At 48.4% G+C, this 25414-nt stretch overlaps 1 protein-coding gene across 4 annotated transcripts in view; it reads right to left on the bottom strand.

The window, feature by feature from the left end:
- TAOK2 (TAO kinase 2) overlaps positions 1 to 25414 on the bottom strand; it is an 867950-nt gene that overhangs the window by 152206 nt on the left and 690330 nt on the right. For all 4 annotated transcript variants that reach the window (XM_085618801.1, XM_085618799.1, XM_085618802.1 and 1 more), the window contains exon 18: positions 23817 to 23945. In XM_085618801.1, coding sequence (XP_085474927.1) covers positions 23817 to 23945 — 129 coding nt within the window. The remainder of the gene's footprint in view (positions 1 to 23816; positions 23946 to 25414) is intronic.

The raw sequence follows: 25414 nt of genomic DNA, 5'->3' as shown, positions 1-25414 counted from the left end.
ATTTGAATACACTTAACTATCCATCTGGCTATCCCTGCTTTGGAGATGGCGTTACCTTTGTGGTGCGGGGCAAAGGCAACGAACAGTTGTTTTGTCTTCCTGAAGGGTTTAGTCCTGTCGATGTAGTACATGAGGGCCCTCCGTACATCTAGTGTATGGAGTGCCCTTTCTGCGACAGTTTGTGGGTTTTGGAAGAAAACGGGCAGTTCGATAGTCTGATTCATGTGGAACTGCGATATTACTTTGGGCATGAATTTGGGGTTGGTACGTAGTACGACCCTGTTGGCATGAACCTGTATAAATGGCTCTTGAACGGTTAGTGCCTGGAGATCACTAACTCTTCTTAAGGAAGTGATCGCTACCAGGAAAGCTACTTTCCAGGTGAGGAATTGAATCTCGCATGAGTGTAGAGGTTCAAAGGGTGGACCCATTAGGCGTGTGAGGACCAGGTTGAGGTTCCACATTGGAGCCGGTGGGTGAGTAGGTGGAATGACTCTTTTGAGTCCTTCCAAGAATGCTTTGATGGCAGGCACTCTGAATAGAGAGAGGTGCTGCCTGGTTTGCAGATAGGCTGATATTGCGGTCAAATGGATACGTATAGAGGTGTACGCCAGATTGCATCGGTATAGGTGTAAGAGGTAGCAAATGATGTTTTGGATGGATGCGTCCAGCGGGTTAATGTCATTATTACTGCAATAAATGACGAACCTTTTCCATTTGGCTGCATAGCAAGCTCTTGTAGTGGGTCTCCTGGCCTCCTTGATGATGTCCATACAGTCAGGTGGCAGGTTGAGATAGCCAAACTCTAGGACTTCAGGAGCCAGATTGCCAGGTTCAGCTGTTGCGGATCTGGGTGCTGAATCTCTCCATGGTTCTGCGTCAAATGAGCGGGTTTGATCCGCAGCCTTTGATGCGGCACCACGGAAAGTTCGAGGAAGGTGGTGTACCATGGCTGGCGTGCCCATGTAGGAGCAACTAGGACGAGTGTCAGGGAGTGTTGTCTGAGTTTGCGAGCCACCAGCGGTATCAACGGCGCTGGGGGAAAAGCGTACGCAAATCTGCCGGACCAGTTCATCCATATCGCATTGCCCTGCGACTGCGGATGTGGGAACCTGGCGGCAAAGCTTTGGCATTTTGCGTTTTCGCTTGTGGCGAACAGGTCTATCTCTGGATGACCCCACTGCTGGAAGTACGGCTGGAGTACTGATGGGTGTAACTCCCACTCGTGCATCTGGTGGCTGTGTCTGCTGAGCAGATCCGCCATCTGGTTGTCCTTGCCGGGGAGGTGTTCCGCCATGAGGAACATGTTCCTTTGAATGGCCCACTTCCACATGCTCTGAGCCAGATGAGACAACTGTGGAGAGTGTGTTCCTCCCTGTTTCTTTATGTAGTACATTGCGGTCATGTTGTCCGTCCGGATCAACACGACTTTGTTGCACAGATGTACTTTGAATGCCTTCATGGCCAGGAAGATTGCCATCAGTTCCAGAAGGTTGATGTGCATCTTCTTCTGTTGTGTCGTCCATAGTCCCTGCACTGTGTAGTGGAGTACATGAGCTCCCCATCCCTGGAGAGACGCGTCCGCTGTCAGTACTATTTGTGGAACAGGCTCTTGGAACGGTCGGCCCTTGCAAAGGTTTTGTGGATTCCACCAATGCAGAGAGTTATATGCCCGACCGCTCACCAACACTAGGTCTTTCAACTGTCCTTGAGCCTGATTCCACTGACGTGCTAGGCACTCCTGAAGCGGGCGCATATGTAATCTCGCGTGTGGGACTATGAAGATGCAGGAGGCCATCATGCCTATCAACTGCATGAACACTCGCGCTGGAAGCGAGTGTTTGGGTTTGAACTTGGAGATCAGCAGTTGCATGCTGTTGATCCTCACTAAATTTGGCTGAGCTGTGGCCGCCAGAGTGTCTATAGTCGCACCTAGGTACTGTTGTACGTGTGCGGGCTGGAGATGGGACTTTGGGTAATTTAGTGAGAATCCCAGACTGTGAAGAAGGTGAATGGTGCGGGACATGTGGCTGGCACATTGCTGGGCTGACTTCGCTTGAACGAGCCAGTCGTCCAGGTAGGGGTAGACGTGTATGTGCTGCCTCCGTAGATGTGCTGCCACCGTAGCTAGGCACTTCGTGAAAACCCTGGGCGCTGTGGTCACGCCGAAGGGAAGGACTTTGAACTGGTAGTGCTGCCCCTGAACAGTGAACCTGAGGTATTTTTTGTGTGAGGGGTGAATGGGGATGTGGAAATACGCATTCTTGAGGTCCAGCGTGGCTAGGAAGTCTCCCTGCTTGAGAAGCGGAAGGACTTGCTGGAGAGTGAGCATGTGAAAGTGCTCTGAAAGAATGTACCAGTTCAGGGGTCTTAGGTCTAATATAGGTCTGAGTGACCCGTCCTTTTTTGGTATTAAGAAGTAGAGGGAGTACACTCCCGTACCCTGCTCGTGGACGGGTACGACCTCTATAGCGCCTTTTAGAAGCATACTTTGCACCTCCTGCTGTAAGAGCGTTAAGTGCTCTGAGGACATAGGACGGTTTCTTGGCGGTATTGTGGGTGGAGTGGAGGTTAACTCCAGACAGTAACCGTATTTGACAATATCTTTGACCCACCTGTCCGTGGTGATGGAGTTCCACGTGGACAGGAACCTTTGTAGCCTTCCCCCGACAGGTGTTATGTGGTCGGGAGGAAGGGAGAGGGCGTCACTGCTTGTTTTTGGGGGAGGACCTGGTGTTGCCGTAGCCGCGTCCTCTGCCCTTTGTACTGGAGCCACGATATCCACCTCGGGTGTTTTTATCGTAGGTGGTCTGTGTATTGCCTTTGTTATACATTTGTTGTGACCCCTGTCCTCTACCTGCTCCCTTGTTTCCGGGGCGACGAAAGGAGCCGCTCCGAAAGGACTGAGTTTGGAGAGCGCCCATGGACTTTGCAGTGTCCGTGTCCTTTTTTATCTTCTCAAGGGTGGTGTCAACCTCCGGCCCGAATAAATAGTCGGGGTTGACAGGCTGGTTGAGTATATTATTTTGCACCTCAGGCTTAAATCCAGAGATTCGTAACCAGGCATGTCGTCGCAGCATGACGCTTGTGTTTATGGCCCTGGCAGCCGTGTCAGCGGCATCTAGTGCACACTTGATGGAAGCATTCGTGAGTAGTTGTCCTTCTCTGATGAGAATTTCTGCGCCTTCTTTGAACTGGTCAGGGAGATGTTGGAGTAGTTGCTCCAATGTGTCATAGTGCGCTCTATCATAGCGAGCAAGGAGCGCTTGAGTGTTGGCTATGCGCCATATGTTGGCAGCCTGTGCGGCAACTCGCTTGCCAGAGGTCTCTAACACCTTGGACTCTTTGTCCGGGGGAGGAGCGTCACCTGTCGTTTGCGAGTGTGCCCTCTTGCGAGCATTCGCTACGACAATGGAGTCTAGTGGTAATTGGCCTCTGATGTAAGTAGGATCCCCAGGTGCTGATCGGTATTTCTTATCAATCCTGGGGTTTATCACTCGTGCCCTGGTGGGTTCCTTGAAAATGTCCTTGGCTGGTTTGAGGACTCCTTTCAACATGGGCAGAGTCTTTACATGCCTTTCTGAGGATGCGAAAGTGTCCATAAGAAAGTCATCTTCGATGGTGTCAGAGAAGCTGCACCCCATGGTTATTCGCAGCACGTTCAATAAGAGCGTTGAAGGCTGCAGTATCCTCTGTGGGAGATGTTTTTGCCCCATAGAGTTGTGGGTCCTGTGCATCGAGAGGTGCACCTGGGTCTACAGGGTCGCCCCAAGTGTGATCAGGGTCCTGCTGGTCATCAGGGTCTATGTCTCCATGGTAGGGGACTTGGTCCTCCATGTAGTCCTCCAACGCATCCGTGTCGGAGTGTGTGGGAGAGAATAATTGTGGATCCTGGTAGGATGAGTGGAAAGGTTCATAAAGGACAGGTTCTGATTCTACAGGCAGTTTCCTTTTTAGTGGGATCCTGAAAGGGTCCAACGGTGGTTCCGAAGTTATCCTCCGCTCGTGGAGAATCATTCTGCCAGTGTTGGCGTCGATGACATGTGCCGGAGACGTCTCGGCAGGTGTAATCGTGGTCTGGGTGACCCGTGTCCTGAGTTGGAATATTTTCGGGATTGTGGACGGAGGCAAGCCAAAGGTAATGTTGGCTGGCACCGAAGAGGCTGCCGGAGCGTCGATCGGTCCGGAACCCGACGGGTCCTGGAGGGCAGTCTTGGTTTTGCAGCTTTGTGCCGCAACGGGTCGCGCTTGGAGCGCCTTGGAGGCTTTTGCACCGACCAGGTTCGTAGAGGCGGCCGTGGACTTTTTCGGCGCCGGTGGTTCATCGAGTCGAGGTGCGGAAATGACCGTCGACGTCTTCGATGCGTGAGGCTTTGGTGTTGTCGAGGGAGCGATGCGAGACGCAGCAGGCAGTACGGTCCTCGGTGTCGGTGGCGCCGGGAGCCGAGCAGGTTTGTTGGCGCCGAAGGCCTTTTTCCGTATGTCGACTCCGACGTCGCCCGCTTCAAGTTCGGCACCGAAGTCTCTCTTGGTGCGCTCGGTGCCGACGCGTTTCACTGGCGTGGAAGGCCTCGATCCGACCAGCGCCACTTTCGGTTTCGGTTTCGTTTGAACCGGTGCAGCTTTCGGTTTCGGTTTTGTAGAAGGGAAACCAGCCGGTTTAGGCAGTAATGGCTGCCGCTGAATGTCCGAGGCCGGGCCCGAGGGCGGGGCCGAAGAACTGCGGGATGGGTCTCGGGTAAGGCCCGAAGGCGATCCCTCGACCGGAGCCATAGACTGTGGCACTGGGCTTTCTTCGGTCTGAACAGGCAGGCCTTGTTCATCATTGGAGCTACTCTTCGGCCCCTAAGGCCTCCTCGTCGTCTCCTACCTCGGTGTCGTCTTCACCTCTGTGGAAGAGTGATTCGTCGACTTCGTCCGATCCGGAGTCGTGTTCGGAAACGGGACTGGAGGGTAGGACTTCCAATTCTTCGACATCTTCGGCCTCGTTGAAGATGTCTGCTGGTGCCGGTGCCGCGTGCTGCGCTTCGAGTCTCGCCGCTCGTCGATTCCGTAGAGTCTTTTTGGATTGGAACCGGGCACAGGCCATGCATGTGGATTCGTCGTGGTCCGGCGAAAGGCATTTGTTGCACACCGGATGGACGTCGATGTGGGGGTACTTCGCATTGCATACCGGACACCTCTTGAATGGCGTCCTCGATTCCATCGTCGAAGTAGTCGATGGACAGGTAAATGCGAAAAAAGTCGGTCCTGAAAGTTAGTAAACTAACAAGGTGATATCGAAAACCGATCGATAAACAGTACCGACGCGAACTAAAGGCCTTTTGGCCTCGACAATGTTTTTTCCTAACTTGAGCTAAGATAGCACATCCGAACCCAATGGCGGAAAAAAACAATCTGAGGATGGAGGGGATGCCCATGCGCACTGTAGTCCAGGGGAGGAGTCACCTATCCAAGGATACTTCGAAGACTCTTCCAGGACAACAACGTGCAAACATCCGGACCCAACACTAGGCGGCGATCTATGCACAGATATGAATTCAGCAGCCCACATGCCTCGAACCTTGTTCTTCTGATGTATGCTTGTGGATTCCCTCACCTTTTGCAGTCCCGGTCCTTGAGGATGGTGTCCGCCTACTTATACCAAAAATTCTTGCAGAGCGTGCAAAGTAGCAGTCCCTCCTCACCTCCGAACCTAAGCAATAATGCTTTGTGAAAGTGTGGAAGGGAGGCCCAAGTTGCCACCTTGCTGATGTCTACAACAGGGACACTAAAGCCGAAGACGACTTGGCTATGGTGGAATGAGCTCCAATACCTTCAGGAGGCTTCTTCTTGGGCAAGGCGTAGCAGATCTTGATGCAGAGGATGATCCACCTGGACAACGTTCTTTTGTGGACAGCCTTGCCCTTTATTTTGCCCATGTAACCAATGAAGAGTTGATCGTCCAACCTGAAGTGTTTAGTCCTGTCCAGGCAGAAGCAGACCGCCTTCTTAGGATCAAGGTGGTGAAGTCTCTCCTCCTCCTTAGACAGGTGAGGGGGAGAAGATAGAATGTGGGTAAAGTGATAGATTGTCCTAGGTGGAAGGGAGTGACCACCTTAGCCAGGAAAGCAGCTCTGGTCCTAAGAACCATCTTATCCGCATGAAATGAGGTAAATGAGGGCTTAGTGCTAAGGGCCTGTAGCTCACTAACCCTCCTGGCAGACGTAATTGTAACCAGACATATTGCCTTAAACACCAGAAGTCTCAAGAAACATCTATGTAGGGGCTCAAAGGGAGACCCCATCAAGAAATTAAGAACTAAATTCAAATCCCACTGAGGCATGATAAAGGGAGAGGGAGGAAACCTATTAGTGAGGCTCTTAATGAACCTCATGACGATGAAAGATTTAAATAAAGAGGGTTGGTATGGTAAGCAGACAAGTAGCCTTTGAACGTTGCTACTGCACAACCCTGTTGTGCTAGGGAAAGAGAAACTGAGAATATCAGACAAATGGGCTCGTAAGGGATCAACCGATCTCTCTCCACACCCTCTTAGAAACTTAGCTCACCTACAGGAATAGACAGATTTGGTGGAGTTTCTTCTGGACGATAAAATAACATCCACCGCAGCTGGTGGGAGAGAGAAAGAGCTCAGGTTGCCCTGTTCAATCTCCAGGCATGAAGGTGAGGCTCTGGAGGAGGGGGTGTAGAACCTGCCCCTGCAAGAGAGGGTATGTCCTGAGAGGAGACGGAGCGGAGGGTGCGATGAGAGGTAATGGAGGTATGTGTACCACACATTCCTTGGCCAATCCGGGTGATCAATATGACTTGGGCCCGGTCTTGGCGAATCTTCCTCAGAACCAGAGAAATCAAGGGTATGGGAGGAAACGCATAAAGAAGCTGTGAGCCCCAACCTAACAAACGCATTTCCCAATGTTCCCTGTGTCGGATACTGGAGACTGCAGATTGATGGGCAGTGCACATTCTCGTGAGTGGCAAAAAGGTCCAACCGAGGGAAACCCACATCCTTAAAATGCGATGGACCACCTCCGGATGAAAACGCCCCTTGTGATCGGCAGAGTACTGCCAACCCTACTTCTCCCTGTTTGTTTATGTACCACATTGCGGCAATGTTGTCTGTCAGGACCTGAACCGACTGATTGCGAAGGGAGGGAAGAAAGGCCTTGAGAGCCAAACTTATCGACCACAATTCTAGAAGATTGATGCGAAACAATCTTACCTCTGGAGACCAAAGGCCTTTGACCTCCAGATGAGATCCCCACCCTAGAGTGGAGTGATCCGTTAATACTGTGGCCACCGGAGAAGAAGGTTGAAACAGCTTCCCTTGAGAGAGGTTGCCCGAAACACTCCACCATAACAGCTCCGCTGCAGTGTCTGCAGAGATTCAGACCTCATCCTTGAGATCTCAGTTGTGTTGAACCCACTGCCTGCGGAGGCACAACTTGAGTGACCTCGTGCCAACATGCATGGTTGACCAACAGTATGCAGGAAGCGAACAGACGGAGCAGGCGCAAGACCTTCGGGACTGGAACAACCGCTCCATTCTGAAAAAGTGGAATCATAGCGTGGATGTCTTGAGGCGGTGTCGTGTCCTTTAGGCTAGTCCTGTCATGTATGCCCCCTTTTTACATACAGTGTCTCATTCATCCGTCAACAAAGGTTCTGAATAGGTGACCTTTTACCTAGTAGTTTGCTCCTGTCTCTTCGACACCAGGCTCTTAGTATTTTATCATAATCCCTGTACCTGATGTACATAAACATGTCCTCAGGCACTGCATAATTATTCCGTATAAGGGTCCCCACTTTTTTCATCCTTGGCCAACAAGCCCGCTGTTCATGATAGGATTGTTTATAAAAAACATTTATGATTGTTTTCAAAACATTTATGACAGTTTTCAAAACAAATTCTCGAAGGAACCCTAGAGTGACCACTATAATATATAAGACCCTTATTTCACCCCCCCCCCCGATAATTAGAGGAGAATTCCTTGTACGGTCAATCGACACACAGCGGTCGGACACCCCTTGCAGGGTGTCATCCTCGGGTAGAGAGGGGGTCCTTCATTCTATACAATCAGGTGAGGGGGTTGTTCTTCCCTAGGGGATTCTGAATATGCTACTTACCAGTATGCATCTGTTCTTGGCATGTAGGGCTGCTGACATTCATATCTGTGCATAGATCGCCGCCTAGTGTTGGGTCCGGATGTTTGCACGTTGTTGTCCTGGAAGAGTCTTCGAAGTATCCTGGGATAGGTGACTCCTCCCCTGGACTACAGTGCGCATGGGCATCCTCTCCATCCTCAGATTGTTTTTCGCCATTGTGGCAGTGATGGAGTAGATCCAGAAAGTGATGACCATGCTTTACAGTAATTCTGAGAGCTGCAGCTGCTACAGGCGCCGGGGAGGAGGGTGGGCGATATGAATGTCAGCAGCCCTACATGCCAAGAACAGATGCATACTGGTAAGTAGCATATTCAGTTCGAGGCATGTGGGCTGCTGAATTCATATCTGTGCATAGAATACATAGCAGTGCCCTCTATTAGCGGCGGCTACCAGTGCCAGCTGCAGCGGTCTGAAAAACAGTTTTGAGAACAGCCTGTCCTACAGCTGCCTGCTGTTTTGATTGTACATCTACACAATAGTGTTTGGTAAATGTATGTGTAGTGGACCAGGTGGCTGCTCTACATATATCATACAAAGGAATGTTTCCTAGGAAAGCCATGGAGGCCCCTAACTTACGTGTTGAGTGGGCTCGTGGGGGAATCGTTAAAGTGCGTTTAGCCTTTTGATAGCAAATTTGAATACATTTAACGATCCATCTGGCTATACCTGCTTTGGAGATAGCGTTACCCTTGTGGTGTGGGGCAAAGGCAACGAAAAGTTGTTGTGTTTTCCTAAAGGGTTTGGTCCTGTCGATATAATACATGAGGGCCCTCTTTACATCTAGGGTATGGAGTGCCCTTTCAGCGACAGTCTGTGGGTTTTGAAAGAAAACCGGCAGTTCAATAGTCTGATTCATGTGGAACTGCGATACCACCTTGGGCATGAACTTGGGGTTGGTACGTAGTACGACCCTGTTGGCGTGAACTTGTATAAATGGCTCTTGGACGGTCAGTGCCTGGAGTTCACTAACTCTTCGTAAAGAAGTTATCGCTACTAGGAAAGCTACTTTCCAGGTAAGGAATTGAATCTCGCATGAGTGTAGAGGTTCAAAGGGTGGATCCATCAGGCGTGTGAGGACCAAGTTGAGGTTCCACATTGGGGCTGGTGGGTGGCTAGGAGGATTGACTCGTTTGAGTCCTTCCAAGAATGCTTTGATGGCAGGCACTCTGAATAGAGAGAGGTGCTGCCTGGTCTGTAGATAGGCTGATATTGCGGTCAAATGGACACGTATAGAGGTGTACGCCAGATTGCATCGGTAGAGGTGTAATAGGTAACAAATAATGTTTTGGATGGATGCGTCTAGCGGGTTGATGTCATTATTATTGCAATAAATGACGAACCTCTTCCATTTGGCTGCATAGCAAGCTCTGGTAGTGGGTCTCCTGGCCTCTTTAATGATGTCCATACAGTCAGGTGGCAGGTTGAGGTAGCCAAACTCTAGGACTTCAGGAGCCAGATTGCCAGGTGCAGCTGTTGCGGATCTGGGTGCTGAACCCCTCCATGGTTCTGCGTCAAATGCTCGGGTTTGACCCGCAGCCGTTGATGCGGCACCACGGAAAGTTCGAGAAAAGTGGTGTACCACGGCTGGCGTGCCCACGTTGGAGCAACCAGGATGAGTGTCAGTGAGTGTTGTCTGAGTTTGCGTGCCACCAGCGGTATTAGTGGTGCTGGGGGAAAAGCGTACGCAAATCTGCCGGACCAGTTCATCCATATCGCATTGCCCTGCGACTGCGGATGTGGGAACCTGGCGGCAAAGCTTTGGCATTTTGCGTTTTCGCTTGTGGCGAATAGGTCTATCTCTGGATGACCCCACTGCTGGAAGTACGGTTGGAGTACTGATGGGTGTAACTCCCACTCGTGCATCTGGTGGCTGTGTCTGCTGAGCAGATCCGCCATCTGGTTGTCCTTGCCGGGGAGGTGTTCTGCCATGAGGAACATGTTCCTCTGAATGGCCCACTTCCACATGCTCTGAGCCAGATGAGACAACTGTGGAGAGTGTGTTCCTCCCTGCTTCAGTATGTAGTACATGGCAGTCATGTTGTCCGTCCGGATCAACACGACTTTGTTGCACAAGTGTACTTTGAACGCTTTCATTGCGAGGTGTCGGCGTCGATGATATGTGATGGAGACGTCTCCGCAGGAGAACGTTCGGCAGGCGTGATCGTGGTGTGGGTGACCCGCGTCCTGATTTGGAACAGTTTCGGGGCCGTGGATGGCGGCAGGCCAAAAGTAATGTTGGCCGGTGCCGAAGAGGCTGTTGGAGCTTTTATTGGCTCGGAGCCCGATGTGTCCTGGAGGACTGTTTTGTGTTTGGTGCGTTGCGCAGCAACGGGCCGCACCTAGAGCGCCATCGATTCCTTTGCGCCGACCGGTTCCGTAGAAGCGGGCGTGGACTTTTTCGGCGCCGGTGAGTCATCGAGTCGAGGGGCGGTAATGGCCGTCGACGTCTTCGATGAGTGTGCCTTTGGTGGTGCTGTCGAAGCGGTGTGAGACGCAGCAGGCAGTTTGACCTTTGGGGTCGGAGTCGATTGCGTCGGTGCCGAGAGCCGAGTAGGTTTGGTGGCACCGAAGGTCTTCTTCCGTATGTCGACGCCGACGTCGGCCGTTGCAAGCTCGGCACCGAAGTCTCGTTTGGTGCGCTCGGTGCCGATGGGTTTTGCTGGCGTCGAAGGTGTGGTGGGCCTTGATCCGACCAGCGGTACTTTCGGTTTCGGTTGAACCAATAGAGCTTTCGGTTTCGGAGAAGGGAAACCAGCCGTTTTGAGTATTAATGGCTGCCGCTGAATGTCCGAGGCGGGGCCGAAGAACTGCGGGATAGGTCTTGGGTAAGGCCCGAAGGCGATCCCTCGACCGGAGCCATAGACTGGCGCACTGGGATGTCCTCAGTCTGTACGGGTAGGCCTTGCTCGTCACCGGAGCTACTCTCTTCGGCCCCTAAGGCCTCATTGTAGTCTCCTACCTCGGTGTCGTCTTCATCTCTGCGAAAGAGGCTTTCTTCGACGTCTTCCGAGCCGGAGTCGTGTTCAGAAACGGGGCTGGAGGGTAGGTTCTCCACGTTCGACATCTTCGGTCTCAGCGCTGAAGATGTCGGCCGGGGCCGGTGCCGCTTGCTGCGCTTCGAGTCTCGCTGCTCGTCGATTCCGGAGAGTCTTCTTGGATCGGAATCGGGCACAGGCCATACATGTAGATTCGTCGTGATCCGGTGAAAGGCATTTGTTGCACACCGGATGGACGTCGATGTGGGGATATTTCGCATTACATACCGGACACCGCTTGAATGGTGTCCTCGATTCCATCGTCGATGATGGGTCGATGGTCGGGTAGGAAGCGAAAAAGTTACTATCGATACCGATCGGGAACAGTACCGACGCGAACTAAAGGCCTTTTGGCCTAGAAAAAGGTTTTCCTAACTTGAGTCAAGATAAGCACATCCGAACCCAATGGCGGAAAAAAACAATCTGAGGATGGAGAGGATGCCCATGCACACTGTAGTCCAGGGGAGGAGTCACCTATCCCAGGATACTTCGAAGACTCTTCCAGGACAACAACGTGCAAACATCCGGACCCAACACTAGGCGGAGATCTATGCACAGATATGAATTCAGCAGCCCACATGCCTCGAACTTGGCTTTATACATATAGATCTATCCACATACACATACTATGGTAGAAATCTATCTACTGTTTACTATATTGGTACTTGCGATTTCTTTGGAATGCTTCCGTCTCCCGATTGTCGCAGCAAATATGTTTTACACAAGACTGACGATGGACCAATAAATAATGATTGAAATGTCCTAATCGCCATCCTGTGTATTTTCTGAGAATAAGCAAGAACGAGTGACTTAGCAAAAAGTACTGTTTCCCACGATCCCTGAAAAATTGGGGTTGTCAGGCTCAGTGATTGCCAGAAACTTCCTACACCACTGTAAGATACAGGGGAGTGGTAGTCTAATGGCTGACGTATCCTGTTGGGGTGTCCTGAAGCGGTTTGGACACCAAGCTCTCAGTTTAGGTCATCCAAAAAGGGGCAGGTCCTGGGGATTCCTAGGAACTACATGACATGGCATCACCAACGTTTGTTTGGTTCTTATATTAACAGTTAAAATCAGAGTAGTTCAGTCGTGCTTTTTAAGAAAGCCCTGCTCACACTTTTCAGAGACGTCTGAAGTGGGAAGGGAGATCCGCCTCAGCGGAGCAGATATGCCCTATGTATTGGATGAAGGTTTAAACAAGCTTGCAAGGATAAAAGGTTCCCACATTGTGAAAAACCCTTAATTACTAAAACGTTTATTCTTCTCCTTTTGCGAATGCCTGACAAAACAAGTGGTGGTTCGGTGGAAGACGAATCTGCAAACGGTCTCAACGTTACATAAAACTGCAGACATGCAGTAACTATAAAATTGTTAGAACACTGCATACCCGCAACAGGTGGCTGTATTACCTTTGTGATTGAGGCACACGAGGTGTTCGGATCAGAGGTATTATATTCTTAGGTTCAGTTTCCGACAGCAGAGCAACAGACTAAATTGTTTCACACATACATTGTAGTTGCACCACTGGAAGAATGCATTCCATACGATTACAATGAAGTACTGTTAACTTACCAGCAACACAGAAACTGGTTAAAAGACCCCCTCCCACACACATCTGTTGTACGACTCAGTCCAGCATAAAAGGAGCGACCTGGTCGGTCACAGCAAACTACACTCCACATCCTGAGATAGATACACTACCATTCGAAGTCCGTTTAATATACAAAGACATAGTCTGGCTATACAAACACATTGTTCAGTTTGTCATGCGAACAGTAACAGTCAAACCTGCGAGAAATGCTCCAGTCGGTCCACATCAGACCACACCTACAATTAGCCCACAGACACACAAATCAGTAATGGGGACAATCGCCTCCAAACAGGACCAAATTCCGTTCTGGATAGCACAAAAAATTGCACAGCTGGAAGCAGTATTTCCCCATACGGGTCAGCAGGAAAAACATAGAATTTGCTTGCCAATGGGGATGGTTCCCTCGATTGAGGATTTTACCACTTGGGGAACAATCTTTGCTGCCGTTTACATCAGAATACACAGTACCCCTTCCATAGCAGTCATTCCAGAGGTACTGAAACGGATACTGAATGAGTATGGGGCAGGACCTGACCTGGACAGGGTGATGAAACTGATGGGTAATTTTGTCTAAGTCTCTGCAATCATGCTGAGCAACATAAAAAAGGGGGCAGCAGCAGTGGCTTAACACCTCCGCCTAATGGAATTAGCTCCTATAAATAAGGAGCGAGAGTTACCAAAATTTATCGAAGAAACCTATGCCGCATTAGGTAGAGATAGTTTGGGAGCCAAACCAGGGAAACCACAAATGGCGTGTAGTCCTGAAAAGGACAACTCAAAGAAAGCACCCTCTTATAAAAAGAATTGGGATAACAAACAATCCGAAAATAACAATACAGAAAAGAATTCATGATCAAGGAGTGGGTCTCCCCAATGAGAGTCCTCTGAAAACAGGTATACCCTTAGGAATCGTGATAACATTAGGAAACCTGGCCGGTATCAGGACACTGAAACATGTTCATTTCGTTCCTTTCAGGGTTCATCAAAAAACTCGGAAAGGGTTGGGCGATCAGAACAGACAGAAGATCGACCAAAGACAAAAAGGGAAACACATCGTAATTCAGATTACATTATCAAGCAGTAACAACAACCTAAAGCAAAGCCTCAATTAAAAAAGCAGAAAGTAACTGGCTTGAAAATTAGACATACCCAGGTTACTGAGGACTCAGCTTCTGAACGGGCTCTGACGATGCCACACAGCATGGCAGAAGTAACCATAGCTCGTAAGAACCTGAAGGATTTTCTGGTGACAGCAGTATTGAATCAACATATCACGGAGGAAACATTGATACAAGAGTTGGTGTCCCACATTGACTATACGAAATTACACTCCAAATAGAGGGGGATATCTCAAGAAAAGTTAAAGGTCTCTTTTGGGAGAACTTAACTTTGGATAGTACATCCTTTTAGCAGAAAAACATTGGCCACCATAATTTGTGATGGATTGTCCAAAAGGGTAAAATCGGCGTTTTGCTCGCTTTCTCCGACCCGTTCCAGAATCTCTAAAACATTCATACGTGCAGGAGTGGGCACTAGCACTAGCGCTGGAATTATACTGCAACCATGTAGGGTTGGACGAGGAGTCTAATCACGACGAAATCCCATTAAAAACTACCTCAAAATCCACAGAGACAGTATTCTATTAAAAACAATGCAAAAAGACATGTCAAAGAAATCTTAGACCACCTTGAATACCAAGGTGTGATTGAGACTTGTACCTCTCAAATTAACAATCCTTTGTATCCCGTAATGAAACCTGACAACTCATATCGTCTAGTTTTAGATTACCGACATTTAAACACAAGCACACGAACATTTGCAGTTTAAAACACACATAGTTCCGCATTAATGAATAACATTGTGCGGAAGAAATACAAAACGACATTGGATATCTCAAATGGATTCTTCTGCCAAAATATAGCTCCAGAAAGCAGATATTTGACAGCACTTTCTGCCCTCGGCACTCAGCATCACTTCTGTCATTTGCCCCAAGGGTACAAGAACAGCCCAGGGCTATTCTCTGCAAAAGTGTCAAAATTACAAACATGCGACGAGGAGGCAGTGTCCTATGTAGATGACATCTATCGGACAGACGATGAATTACTTGAACACTTGTGCAGGGTGAACATCATAATTGTGGGTTTCGCCAACTTGGGCTACATCTCAATGTTCTATTTTTGGGATATGAGCTATCAAGTGAAGGCACGAGCCTGGCAGCCAACATTTTAATTTTTTTTTAAAGTGAGCGCTGCTCCAACCTCCGAAGACCTTGAAGGGTTTACAATCCATTTCAGGATTTCTAAATTTTGGCAGAACATACATTCTGGATTACTCAGAAAGAGTAAAGCCCTTCAACGACTTAATCAGATGTGATTTCACAGCACATCAGTGGACATAGGAACATACAGATGTTCTCTGTTCAGGCTGACATGTCAAAACATTTGCACACGTGTGAATATCAACTTGGTGATCCGGCTGGTCCCGGCTATATCAGGATATACATACATCACTTTCAATTAAGGTGAGACAGTCCAAATTGCATACAAAGCACATTTATACACAAAAGCTGAAATGCAATTTGCGGCCACAGAAAAAATACTGACAGCAGGAGAGAGGGGGGAGGGAGAGGGGGAGAGGAAGAGGAAGAGAGAGAGAGAGAGGAAGAGAGAGAGAGAGAGAGGAAGAGAGAGAGAAAGAGGAAGAGAGAGAGAGAGGAAGAGAGAGAGAGAGAGGAAGAGAGAGAGAGAGAGGAAGAGAGAGAGAGAGGAAGAGAGAGGAAGAGAGAGAGAGAGAGAGAGAGAGAGAGAGAGAGAGAGAGAGAGAGAGAGAGAGAGAGAGAGAGAGAGAGAGAGAACACACTAGCACATGGGAAACACATAATAGTTGTATCCCCAGAACAAACGTTGAATACAATGGGATAATTCTCTCACTGTAACAGACGTAGATAACAAACACGATCCTACACTGAGAACACAAGCGTTCCCAACTTAGGAGTCTCCAACCTTGTCCAATACGATCAGGCCGCGCAACTGCTATACATTGTGGTATGGAGCCACCCAAATCTCAGAACTATTGGTGTTTCATGGACATGGTGAGACAACCCCCCCCCCCCCCCCCCCGCTCCAGCCGAAGCACGGAAAGGTCTATAATACCCCCCTACTCCCTGTCATACTACGAGCCTCCTTGATGGTATGTGATAGGATACGGTTTGCAGGGGATTGCAACCGACAGCCTACATGAACTGACAGGAAGATGGGGGCTTGCAAGCATTGGCCAACTATACAACACAAAAGGGATAATCTCCTTTGACACGGGTAAGGAAGACTAAGGCCCCCGGAAACAGAATGGCTCAGTTATCTCCAGGTCCGACACTGAGTTGCGCATTTACCTGAGAGACCGGGCATTCAGTGACTTCTCACCTCCTTTGAGAAATGGCTACTTCTAAACGAGGGAGATAAGCACATCATTACACTATATGATCTGCTAATGTGCCCTCACCTGAACAGAACACCCCTGGACGGAGAGGGTGGGAACAGGAAATAGGGCGACCCATGATACCCCTAGGAATGGGAGGATATATATTATTGAGCTCGACACAGAGCATGTAATGCATATAGCGTAGAAACAACCACTAAGATACTTGCTTTTTGGTACATCACCTCAGTTAGAATGTATAAATGGGACCTAGTCCGTAGTGACACTTGCTGGCTGGGGTGAGGAGCAACAGGCAACCTACTGCACCTACTGTGGACGTGCCTGAAATTGACCAGATACTGGGAGGAGATCTTAAACGGCTTAAGAATACCTGGGCACTCAACTCCACGCTTTCCAGCATATGTCATATTTGGATAATAAAATCAAGGTAGGGCTGCCACATCACCATGGCACTAGAGGCCTGTCAACAAACAATCCCTTCACACAGTGAAGGATAGGATTCCCACAGAAACACACCACCTGGCTGCACAGGATGTGGCGCAAACTAGGTGTGGAGAGGATCACACTCTCCACTACTCAAAATCAGGAGTCATATGCAGGTAAATAGGCTCCCTTTATCGATCTCCTCTCCGCAGAGTTCAATGAACTGACCTGCCCCGGATATCTAAAAGTACTATGACTACTACTCACGGAATAGGTTCAGACACGCACAGGATCCACACAGGCTGCATGAAGGCAAAGGGGACACCCTTCACCTGGCAGGGCCACCTAACATCCCAGTTCATCACAAGTGAAATGCATACATTCCCTACGGTGCGAGTACGGGAAAGGGGAGAGATGGAGGGGAAATTGGAGTGTTTTGGCTTTACAATTTCTAAAATGACCTTGGCTGTACAATTGTGGCCCGACACTCCGCATATCTGGGACTCGACCCGGGCTATGTTCAATTGCTTGTATCAGCCTATCCTTTCTTTAAAAAAAAATAATAATAATAATTGTTTAATTGCCATTTCACAGAAAGGAATATGCTACTTACCAGTATGCATCTGTTCTTGGCATGTAGAGCTGCAGAGCCACACACTTAGGATAGTAGATCGCCATCTGGTGTTGGCTTGGATGCTTGCAGGCTGTTGTCTTCGGAAGAAGTCTTTGGTCACGAGTTAGGTGACTCCTCCCTTGGACTACAGTGCATCCACTCCATCCTCAGATTGTTTTTCGCCATGATGGGAAATGATGGAGTTTGTAAAAAGAGAGAGATGTCCATGTGTAATGTGTAAGTAAGACGATGCTGGAACAGATACAGGTCCCGGGGAGGTGGGTGGGCGTGTGTGGCTCTGCAGCTCTACATGCCAAGAACAGATGCATACTGGTAAGTAGCATATTCCGTTCGAGGCATATGAGCTGCAGATCACACACTTAGGATAGACTATATAGCAGTGTCTCCCCTGTATCGGTTGCAGCAGTTTGGAATAAGGTTTTAAGGACAGCCTGACCTACAGAAGCTTGTTGTTTTGCTTGCACGTCAACACAGTAGTGTTTAGTGAAGGTGTGTGTTGTAGACCATGTGGCTGCCTTACAAATATCTTCTAAGGGAATGTTTCCTAAGAATGCCATGGAAGCCCCTATTTTGCGTGTGGAATGCTCTCTAGGGGGAACCGATAGTGTGCGTTTAGCCTTGTGGTAGCATATTTGGATACATTTAACTATCCACCTGGCTATCCCGGATTTGGAAATGGGGTTGCCTTTATGTGGCGGAGAGAAAGCAACAAACAATTGTTTGGTTTTGTGGAATGATTTGGTTCTGTCAATGTAGTAAAGCAGGGCTCTTTTAACGTCTAAGGTATGAAGAGCTCTTTCAGCTACCGAGTCAGGATTTGGGAAGAACACTGGTAGCTCAACTGATTGGTTAAGATGGAACGGAGATATGACTTTTGGCAGGAATTTCGGATTTGTTCTAAGAACCACTTTGCTGCGGTGTAATTGTAGGAATGGTTCTTGTATGGTTACAGCCTGGATTTCACTTACCCTTCTAAGGGATGTTATAGCAATAAGGAAAGCCACTTTCCATGTGAGGAACTGTAGTTCGCATTTATACAAAGGTTCAAATGGGGGTCCCCTGATCCTTGTAAGAACAATGTTAAGATTCCACACTGGGGAGGGTGGTAATCTAGGGGGAATAATTCTCTTAAGGCCTTCCATGAAGGCTTTAATCGCAGGTGTTGTTGATTTTGTAAGTAGGCTGCTAATGCTGCTAGGTGGAGACGTATGGATGAGTACACTAAATTACATCTTTGCAAGTGTAATAAGTAGCAAATGATGTTCTGGATGGATGCATCCAGTGGGCGTATATCATTGTTAGTGCAGTAAATGGCAAATCTTTTCCATTTTGCAGCGTAGCAGGCTCTAGTGGTAGGTCGTCTGGCCTCTTTTATAATATTCATGCAGTCTGGTGGTAGGTTGAGGTAACCGGACTCTAGGACTTCAAGAGCCAGATCGCTAGATTCAGTTGACCTGGATCTGGGTGTCTGATTTCTCCATGGTTCTGGGTTAATAAGGACGGGGAGAGGTGCAGTTTTTGGTGTGGAACTAGAGAGAGTTCCAGCAGCGTTGTGAACCAGGGCTGGCGTGCCCATGTGGGAGCTACTAGGATCAGTTTGAGAGACTGTTGCCGTAGCTTGCGTACCACGAGTGGAATGAGTGGGAGAGGCGGAAAAGCGTACGCAAATCTGCCTGACCAGTTCATCCATATCGCATTGCCCTTCGACTGTGGGTGGGGAAACCTGGCGGCGAAGATTGGGCATTTTGCGTTTTCATGTGTGGCGAACAGATCTATGTCTGGTTGGCCCCATTGTTGGAAAAAGGGGAGTAGGACTTGTGGATGTAAATCCCATTCGTGGATCTGTTGAGTCTGTCGACTTAACAGGTGGGCAATCTGATTGTGAACCCCTGGAAGGTGTTCTGCAAGTAGGTATATGTTCTGGGGAACGGCCCATCTCCAAATGTTCTGTGCGAGCTGGGACAGCTGGAGAGAATGTGTGCCTCCTTGTTTTTGTATATAATACATGGCTGTCATGCTGTCCGTACGGATGAGGACAGTTTTGTTCTGGAGATGTATTTGGAATGATTTTAGTGCTAGGAATATTGCCAGTAGTTCCAGGTAATTGATATGGAGCACTTTCAGTTGAGTGGTCCATTTGCCCTGAGTGGTGTGTCCTAGGAGATGGACTCCCATCCCGTGAGTGATGCGTCCGTTGTTAGCACTATTTGTGGAAGAGGCTCGAGGAACGGCTGCCCTTTGGACAGGTTTATTGTGTTACACCATTTTAGAGAGCGATGTGAGCGGCTGTCCACCAACACCAGATCTGTTAGTCGTCCGAGAGCCTGATTCCACTGACGTGCTAGACACTCTTGCAAGGGACGCATTTGTAGTCTTGCATAAGGCACAATGAAGATGCATGACGCCATCATGCCTATGAGTTGCATGAACACTCTTGCTGGAAGGGAGTGTTGGGTTTGAAATTTTGCGATCAGAGCTTGTATATTGGCTGTCCTGGCTGGGCTGGGATATGCTAGGGCTTTGGAGGTATTTATTGTGGCTCCCAGATATTGATGTATGTGGGAGGGTTGGAGATGAGATTTGGGATAGTTTATTGTGAATCCCAAGCTGTGTAAGAGTTGAATAGTTTGGTGAGTGTGTAGAACACATTTGTTGAATGACTTGGCTTTTATTAGCCAGTCAGCTAGATACGGGAAGACATGAATTTGTTGTCTTCTGAGATGCGCTGCTACCACTGCTAGACATTTGGTGAATACTCTGGGCGCAGTTGTCACCCCGAATGGAAGGACTGTAAACTGATAGTGTTGTCCGTCCACCACAAACCTTAGGTACTTCCTGTGAGCAGGATGTATGGGAATGTGAAAATAAGCGTCCTTGAGATCTAGTGTGGCAAGGAAATCGCCTTGTAGTAGTGGGAGCACTTGTTGAAAAGTGATCATATGGAAATGATCGGAGTTTATATACAGATTTAGGGGTCTGAGGTCGAGTATTTGTCTTAGAGTCCCGTCCTTTTTGGGGATTAGGAAGTACAGTGAGTATACCCCTGTACCCTGATGTTGTAAGGGAACTGGTTCTATTGCGTGTTTTTGATGCAATGCGAGAACCTCTTGTTTGAGGAGCGCAAGATGGTCTGGTGACGTGGAATGCTGCTTGGGTGGTATGTGTGGGGGGGTAGTGGTGAGTTCCAGGCAGTAACCATACTGGATAATTTGTCTTACCCACTTGTCTGTTGTGATGGAGTTCTAGACAGGTAGGAATGGTGTGAGTCTTCCCCCGACTGGAGTGGAATGGTCTGGGGGGAGTGGAGGAAAGTTACTGTTTTGTGGCGGGGGAGGTACGAGTGTTGGTATTGCCTCGACCACGTCCCTTGGTGTTGTTTCCTCTATATCCTCCTCTAAAATATCCTCTACTGGGGGATGTCTGTAGAGAGGTTTTGAAGGTAGAGGAGGTGTCTGCTCCCATATTTTTGGAGGCTCCTCTGTAGAAGGAGCACCGAAAGGAGCCGCGTGGTTGTGGAGACTGCAATGCTCCCATGGTCTCAGTGTCTTTTTTCATTTTTTCGAGTGCAGTATCTACTGCTGGCCCAAAAAGCTATTCTTGGTTAAATGGTTGGCTGAGTATGGTACTTTGTACTTCTGGCTTAAAGCCTGAAATGCGTAGCCAGGCATGGCGTTTGAGGAGTACACTTGTGTTTATTGCTCTAGAGGCGGTGTCTGCGGCGTCAAGTGCGCATTTAATTGACGCATTTGAGATGAGTTTTCCCTCTTGTATAAGGTCATTTGCCTGGGTCTTGTTTTGGTCTGGCAGGTGTTGTAGCAGATTCTCCAACTGATCGTAGTGAGCCCTATCATAGCGTGCTAGTAGGGCTTGGGTGTTGGCAATACGCCAATGATTAGCAGCTTGTGCTGCTACACGTTTGCCCGAGGCTTCTAATAGTTTAGATTCTTTGTTAGGGGGTGGTGTATGTCCTGTGGTTTGGGAGTTGGCGTGTTTCCTTGCGTTGGAAACGACCAAAAAATCCAGAGGGAGCCGTCCTTTGATGTAACAAGGATCTTCTGGGGCAGGTCTATATTTTTTCTCAATTCTTGGATTAAGCACCCTGGCACGGACGGGTCTTTAAATACTTCTGTGGCGTGTTTTGTAACACCTTTAATCATAGGTAGAATTTGTACTATTTTCTGAGACTGTTCAAAAGTGTCTAAGAGGAAATCTTCCTCGGATGCATCGCAGTGCATGGTGACGCCATGGTAAAGTGCTGCCCTGCTTACTAGTTGACCAAACCCCAGGTGGTCATCTGGAGGTGATGGTTTGGAGGGATATGGTGTAGGGTCAGGCATATCTGGTAGAGGGTATGCCCAATCGTCCAATGGTGCGGTATCTGGATCCGTGAACGGATCATTAGGATCACCAGGATCACCCCCTCCCTAGGTCATCATCATCATCTTGTGGAGGTGGTGTATGTGATGGAGATGGTAGAGGTAAGGGTGGTGTAGGCAGAGGGGGTGGGGTAGAAGGTCGTATGGGAGAGGAAGGAGGAATAGGTGATGTTGCAGAGTCCTTCTTTGTTATAGGAACTGGGGCAGGTGTTGTGTCCAGTTTCCGTTTCTTACATGGCACTGCAGTGACATGTCCAGTCTTTGGATTAATATAGATCCTTTTTTGTGTTGGATCTGGATGGAAAAGTTCTTGTTCTTCAGGAACAAATTTTGGCGCCGAGTTTTTCAGTTCCGATCGAGGTTTTGGTTGATCGGTCGAGTCTTTGGCTTTAGGAGGTGTATTATAGTCCTTAGCCAGTGGTTTTGGTGCCGATGAAGTTTTCGGTGCCGATGAAGTTTTCGGTGCCGATAAAGGTTTCGGTGCCAAAGTTAAGTCTTTAGGCTTGGGAAGTTTCGGTGCCGGTTTATCTATGGGCCTCGATGTTTTCGGTGCCGAGGGGTCTTTTGTCTTCGGTGCCGAAGGTACAATTACATGCGGCTTGCTCGGACCCGAGCCACCGGAAGGCTTATGCTTCTTCGGAGCCGAGCTCGGAGGCGGGGCTTCTGAAGGGTGTTTTCGGTCTTGACTGAGGCCAGCTGGCAAAGTCTTGACCAATGCCTTTAGTTTTGGAGGGGTTGGGGCAGGGGCAGTGGTACTCACGGGTTGCCCAGGAGAAATGGGGTCGTCTGCTTCTGAGATGATTTGAAGTTCCTCGGAATCTTCCTCCGGGACATCGGGACCCTCAAAGATGTTTTCTGGTTCCGGGGCTGGTTTGTGTGCCATGATATGGCGTCTAGCTCTTCGATCCCGAATGGTCTTTTTAGATCGAAATGATGCGCAGGCTGGACAGCTGGCTTCGTCGTGTTCCGGTGATAGGCACAGGTTGCAGACTTTGCGATGGTCACTGTGCGGAAATTTTGCTCCACACTGGGGACATTTTTTAAACGGCGTCCTTTCCATGAGCCGTAGGCCTCACGGCGTGGATAGGCCCAACCGCCCGCGTCGACGTCCGGAATCGAGCCTATTAATTTGATGTCGAGTGAAGGTGCTTCGGTGTAGTTAGAAGTTTTTTTCGCTTCGAAAAGCTTGTATTTTAGATTTTCAACCGGAGTGGAAAAGTTACATCCGAACCCAATGGTGGAAAAAAACAATCTGAGGATGGAGTGGATGCCCATGCGCACTGTAGTCCAAGGGAGGAGTCACCTAACTCGTGACCAAAGACTTCTTCCGAAGACAACAACAACCTGCAAGCATCCGAGCCCAACACCAGATGGCGATCTACTATCCTAAGTGTGTGATCTGCAGCTCATATGCCTCGAACATAGCAATACCAGATTAGATCAGCAGTAGCGAACATGAATGCAGTAGGTTAATTTCACCTTATCAGCCTATCCGTTCTTGTACAAAATAAAACAGATTTCAACTACAAAAGAGGGCCCAGCGTTCCGTACCATAAAGCACAACATACAATGGACTCTTGAGAAGAGGGATGTGACTTCACAATCAGTGACGGATAGTCTGAGGCCTTAAAAGATTCAGATGGTGAGGAGTTAAAAGGTGACGAATTTCAGGTAGCACTATCCATCCTAAGTGCAGGTAGCGGAAGAGCTAGGGGTGTGGTAAGAGCTACAAAAGTTGGGAGCCAAAGCTTAGGGACAAGGTGTGTGGAGTGCTGTATGGACTACAGGGTAAACACTCTGGACTAGTAGGAGTCATTAGGGAAAGTATTTGTATTTTAATGGCATTTATTTTAGGGGTCATGGAAATCCAAAACTGCTTTAAGAGGGCTGTAGAACTATCCTGAATAATATAGCACAGGGCACCAGCGTTATGTAACATTGCAAAAATAGAATTAAAATAAAAAAATACTATTGAGTAATCCAATTAAAATCAATGTACAACAGCAATTGAAGACTGGGCTCAGAGCAAGGTGTAAGGTACCGTCTGTGCTCCAGTGCAAAGTTTTCAGAACATATGCTGCTGCACTAGTGACCTAAACAAAAAGTCACCCAGCCACACAAGCTCCTTAGGCACCCTGGTTCCTTTTAATGATTACCTCTTTTAGCTGTTCCTTGCGCAGCTTGTACTGGCGTTTCTGGGACTCCAGCAGGCCGGTGAGCTCCTTCTTCTGCTGCCCCAGGATGTGCTGCTGGAACTTTTTCTCCTCTGCTAATGCAGCCTTTGCCTGTGAGCCAGAAGGAGCAGGGTTGAGGAGACAAGAAAACTCAAATTTCAACAGATACTTCAAAAAGGGAACCAAGAAAAGAAAGGTGTGCCAATGCGGTCACATTCAAGTGCTCTGGAATAAACACAGCTTTACACAGCTGGCCTTGGTGTCAGGTAAAAAGTTACCTGTACACACGACTTCTCAGCAGCAACCAAATGATAGGACCCTACATACTAAGTTGTGGTGTAAGAGGAATCAGTCTCAGACACCAATGTTATATATATTTTTTCTGGAAAAAGCAGCATGGTTTTGAAGTATTTCACCCTTCACCCCTGACAAATGGCAAGATCTCTAGCGTGTGTAAGTGCCAACGTCAAGATTATGCATGCTCTATTTGTCCAATTGCCTGCTCAGCACGCACCACCCAGCCAATTTACATTGCAGACCTTATATTCACCTACACCGATTTACCTGCACATCTTGACGTGCAAAATGCTCCCACTAGATGGGGTTCTCTTTGTACAGCTTTCTTTTATTATTGACAACATAAACCTGGTCATCCTTTCTTAAAGCCTTTGTACAGTCAACTTAAAAGCTGACGTCCTCTTTGCGGCAAACCTGTGCAACCTCTTCTCTCTTTCTTGGTGAGTTGTGGAGGAGGGATGTGAGGAAAAGGGGTGTATTAGATGGTGTGGTAGTGCAACCTACTATGCAATACACTTACCCACCCCTTTTGGACCCTCAGGTGTAGTCTGTCAAACCCTCAGCTTAATCCTGGGTAGCAGTAGTAGTAAGAAGCAAGGCTTACATACAGGAACAAGTGTAAGCATTTAAACAGCACCAACACAATTGAAGAAATCGACAACACTCAAGAAATAAGACACCAATTTATAAAAATAGATTGTTTTTTTAATGTTAATTTAGACACTGTTTTTTTATGTTAATTTAGACACTTGAACGAAAAAGATCCACAGGAGGGTTCCAGAGATAGATTTTATAAACAATAGTAAATCAATGCAATTTCAATCAACCACGAACAAGCCGTGACAAAGTCAACAAACTGGACACTTGTGTAAACTTTTTCAAAGAAAATTTAGTTAAGTGTCAATTCGGTCTGTTAGAAGTACTTGGAGGTGACCAATTCCGTCAGGGAGCTAGTCAGGAGGACCAGCAAGACCTTCAAGAACAGCTACCTTCACAGGAGAAGCAGTCCTTCAGCAGTTCCAGGCACTTTATCCGCACCCCAATGGATTACTATGGAGTGGTCCTAATGCAAGAGATGAAGGATGCTGAAGATGCTTTACGGATGCTGTAAATGTAATGCGGTTGACAGAGGTCTTCCTACAGGGATTCCTCAGTCAGGGTCGATGTTCCACAAAGTCCTCTACGGTCCAGCCGAAGCATAGTCGTCACTGGACTAACTGTCGCCCGTTGTCGCGGTCACAGACCAATCCTTTCCGGGTCGATAAGTTTCCATCTGAGGATCC

Source organism: Triturus cristatus, chromosome 7 (assembly GCF_964204655.1).
Source record: "Triturus cristatus chromosome 7, aTriCri1.1, whole genome shotgun sequence".
Classification (NCBI taxonomy): Eukaryota; Metazoa; Chordata; class Amphibia; order Caudata; family Salamandridae; genus Triturus; species Triturus cristatus.
Note: the sequence above shows the minus strand (reverse complement) of the source record. Positions and strands in the feature narration are given on the sequence as shown.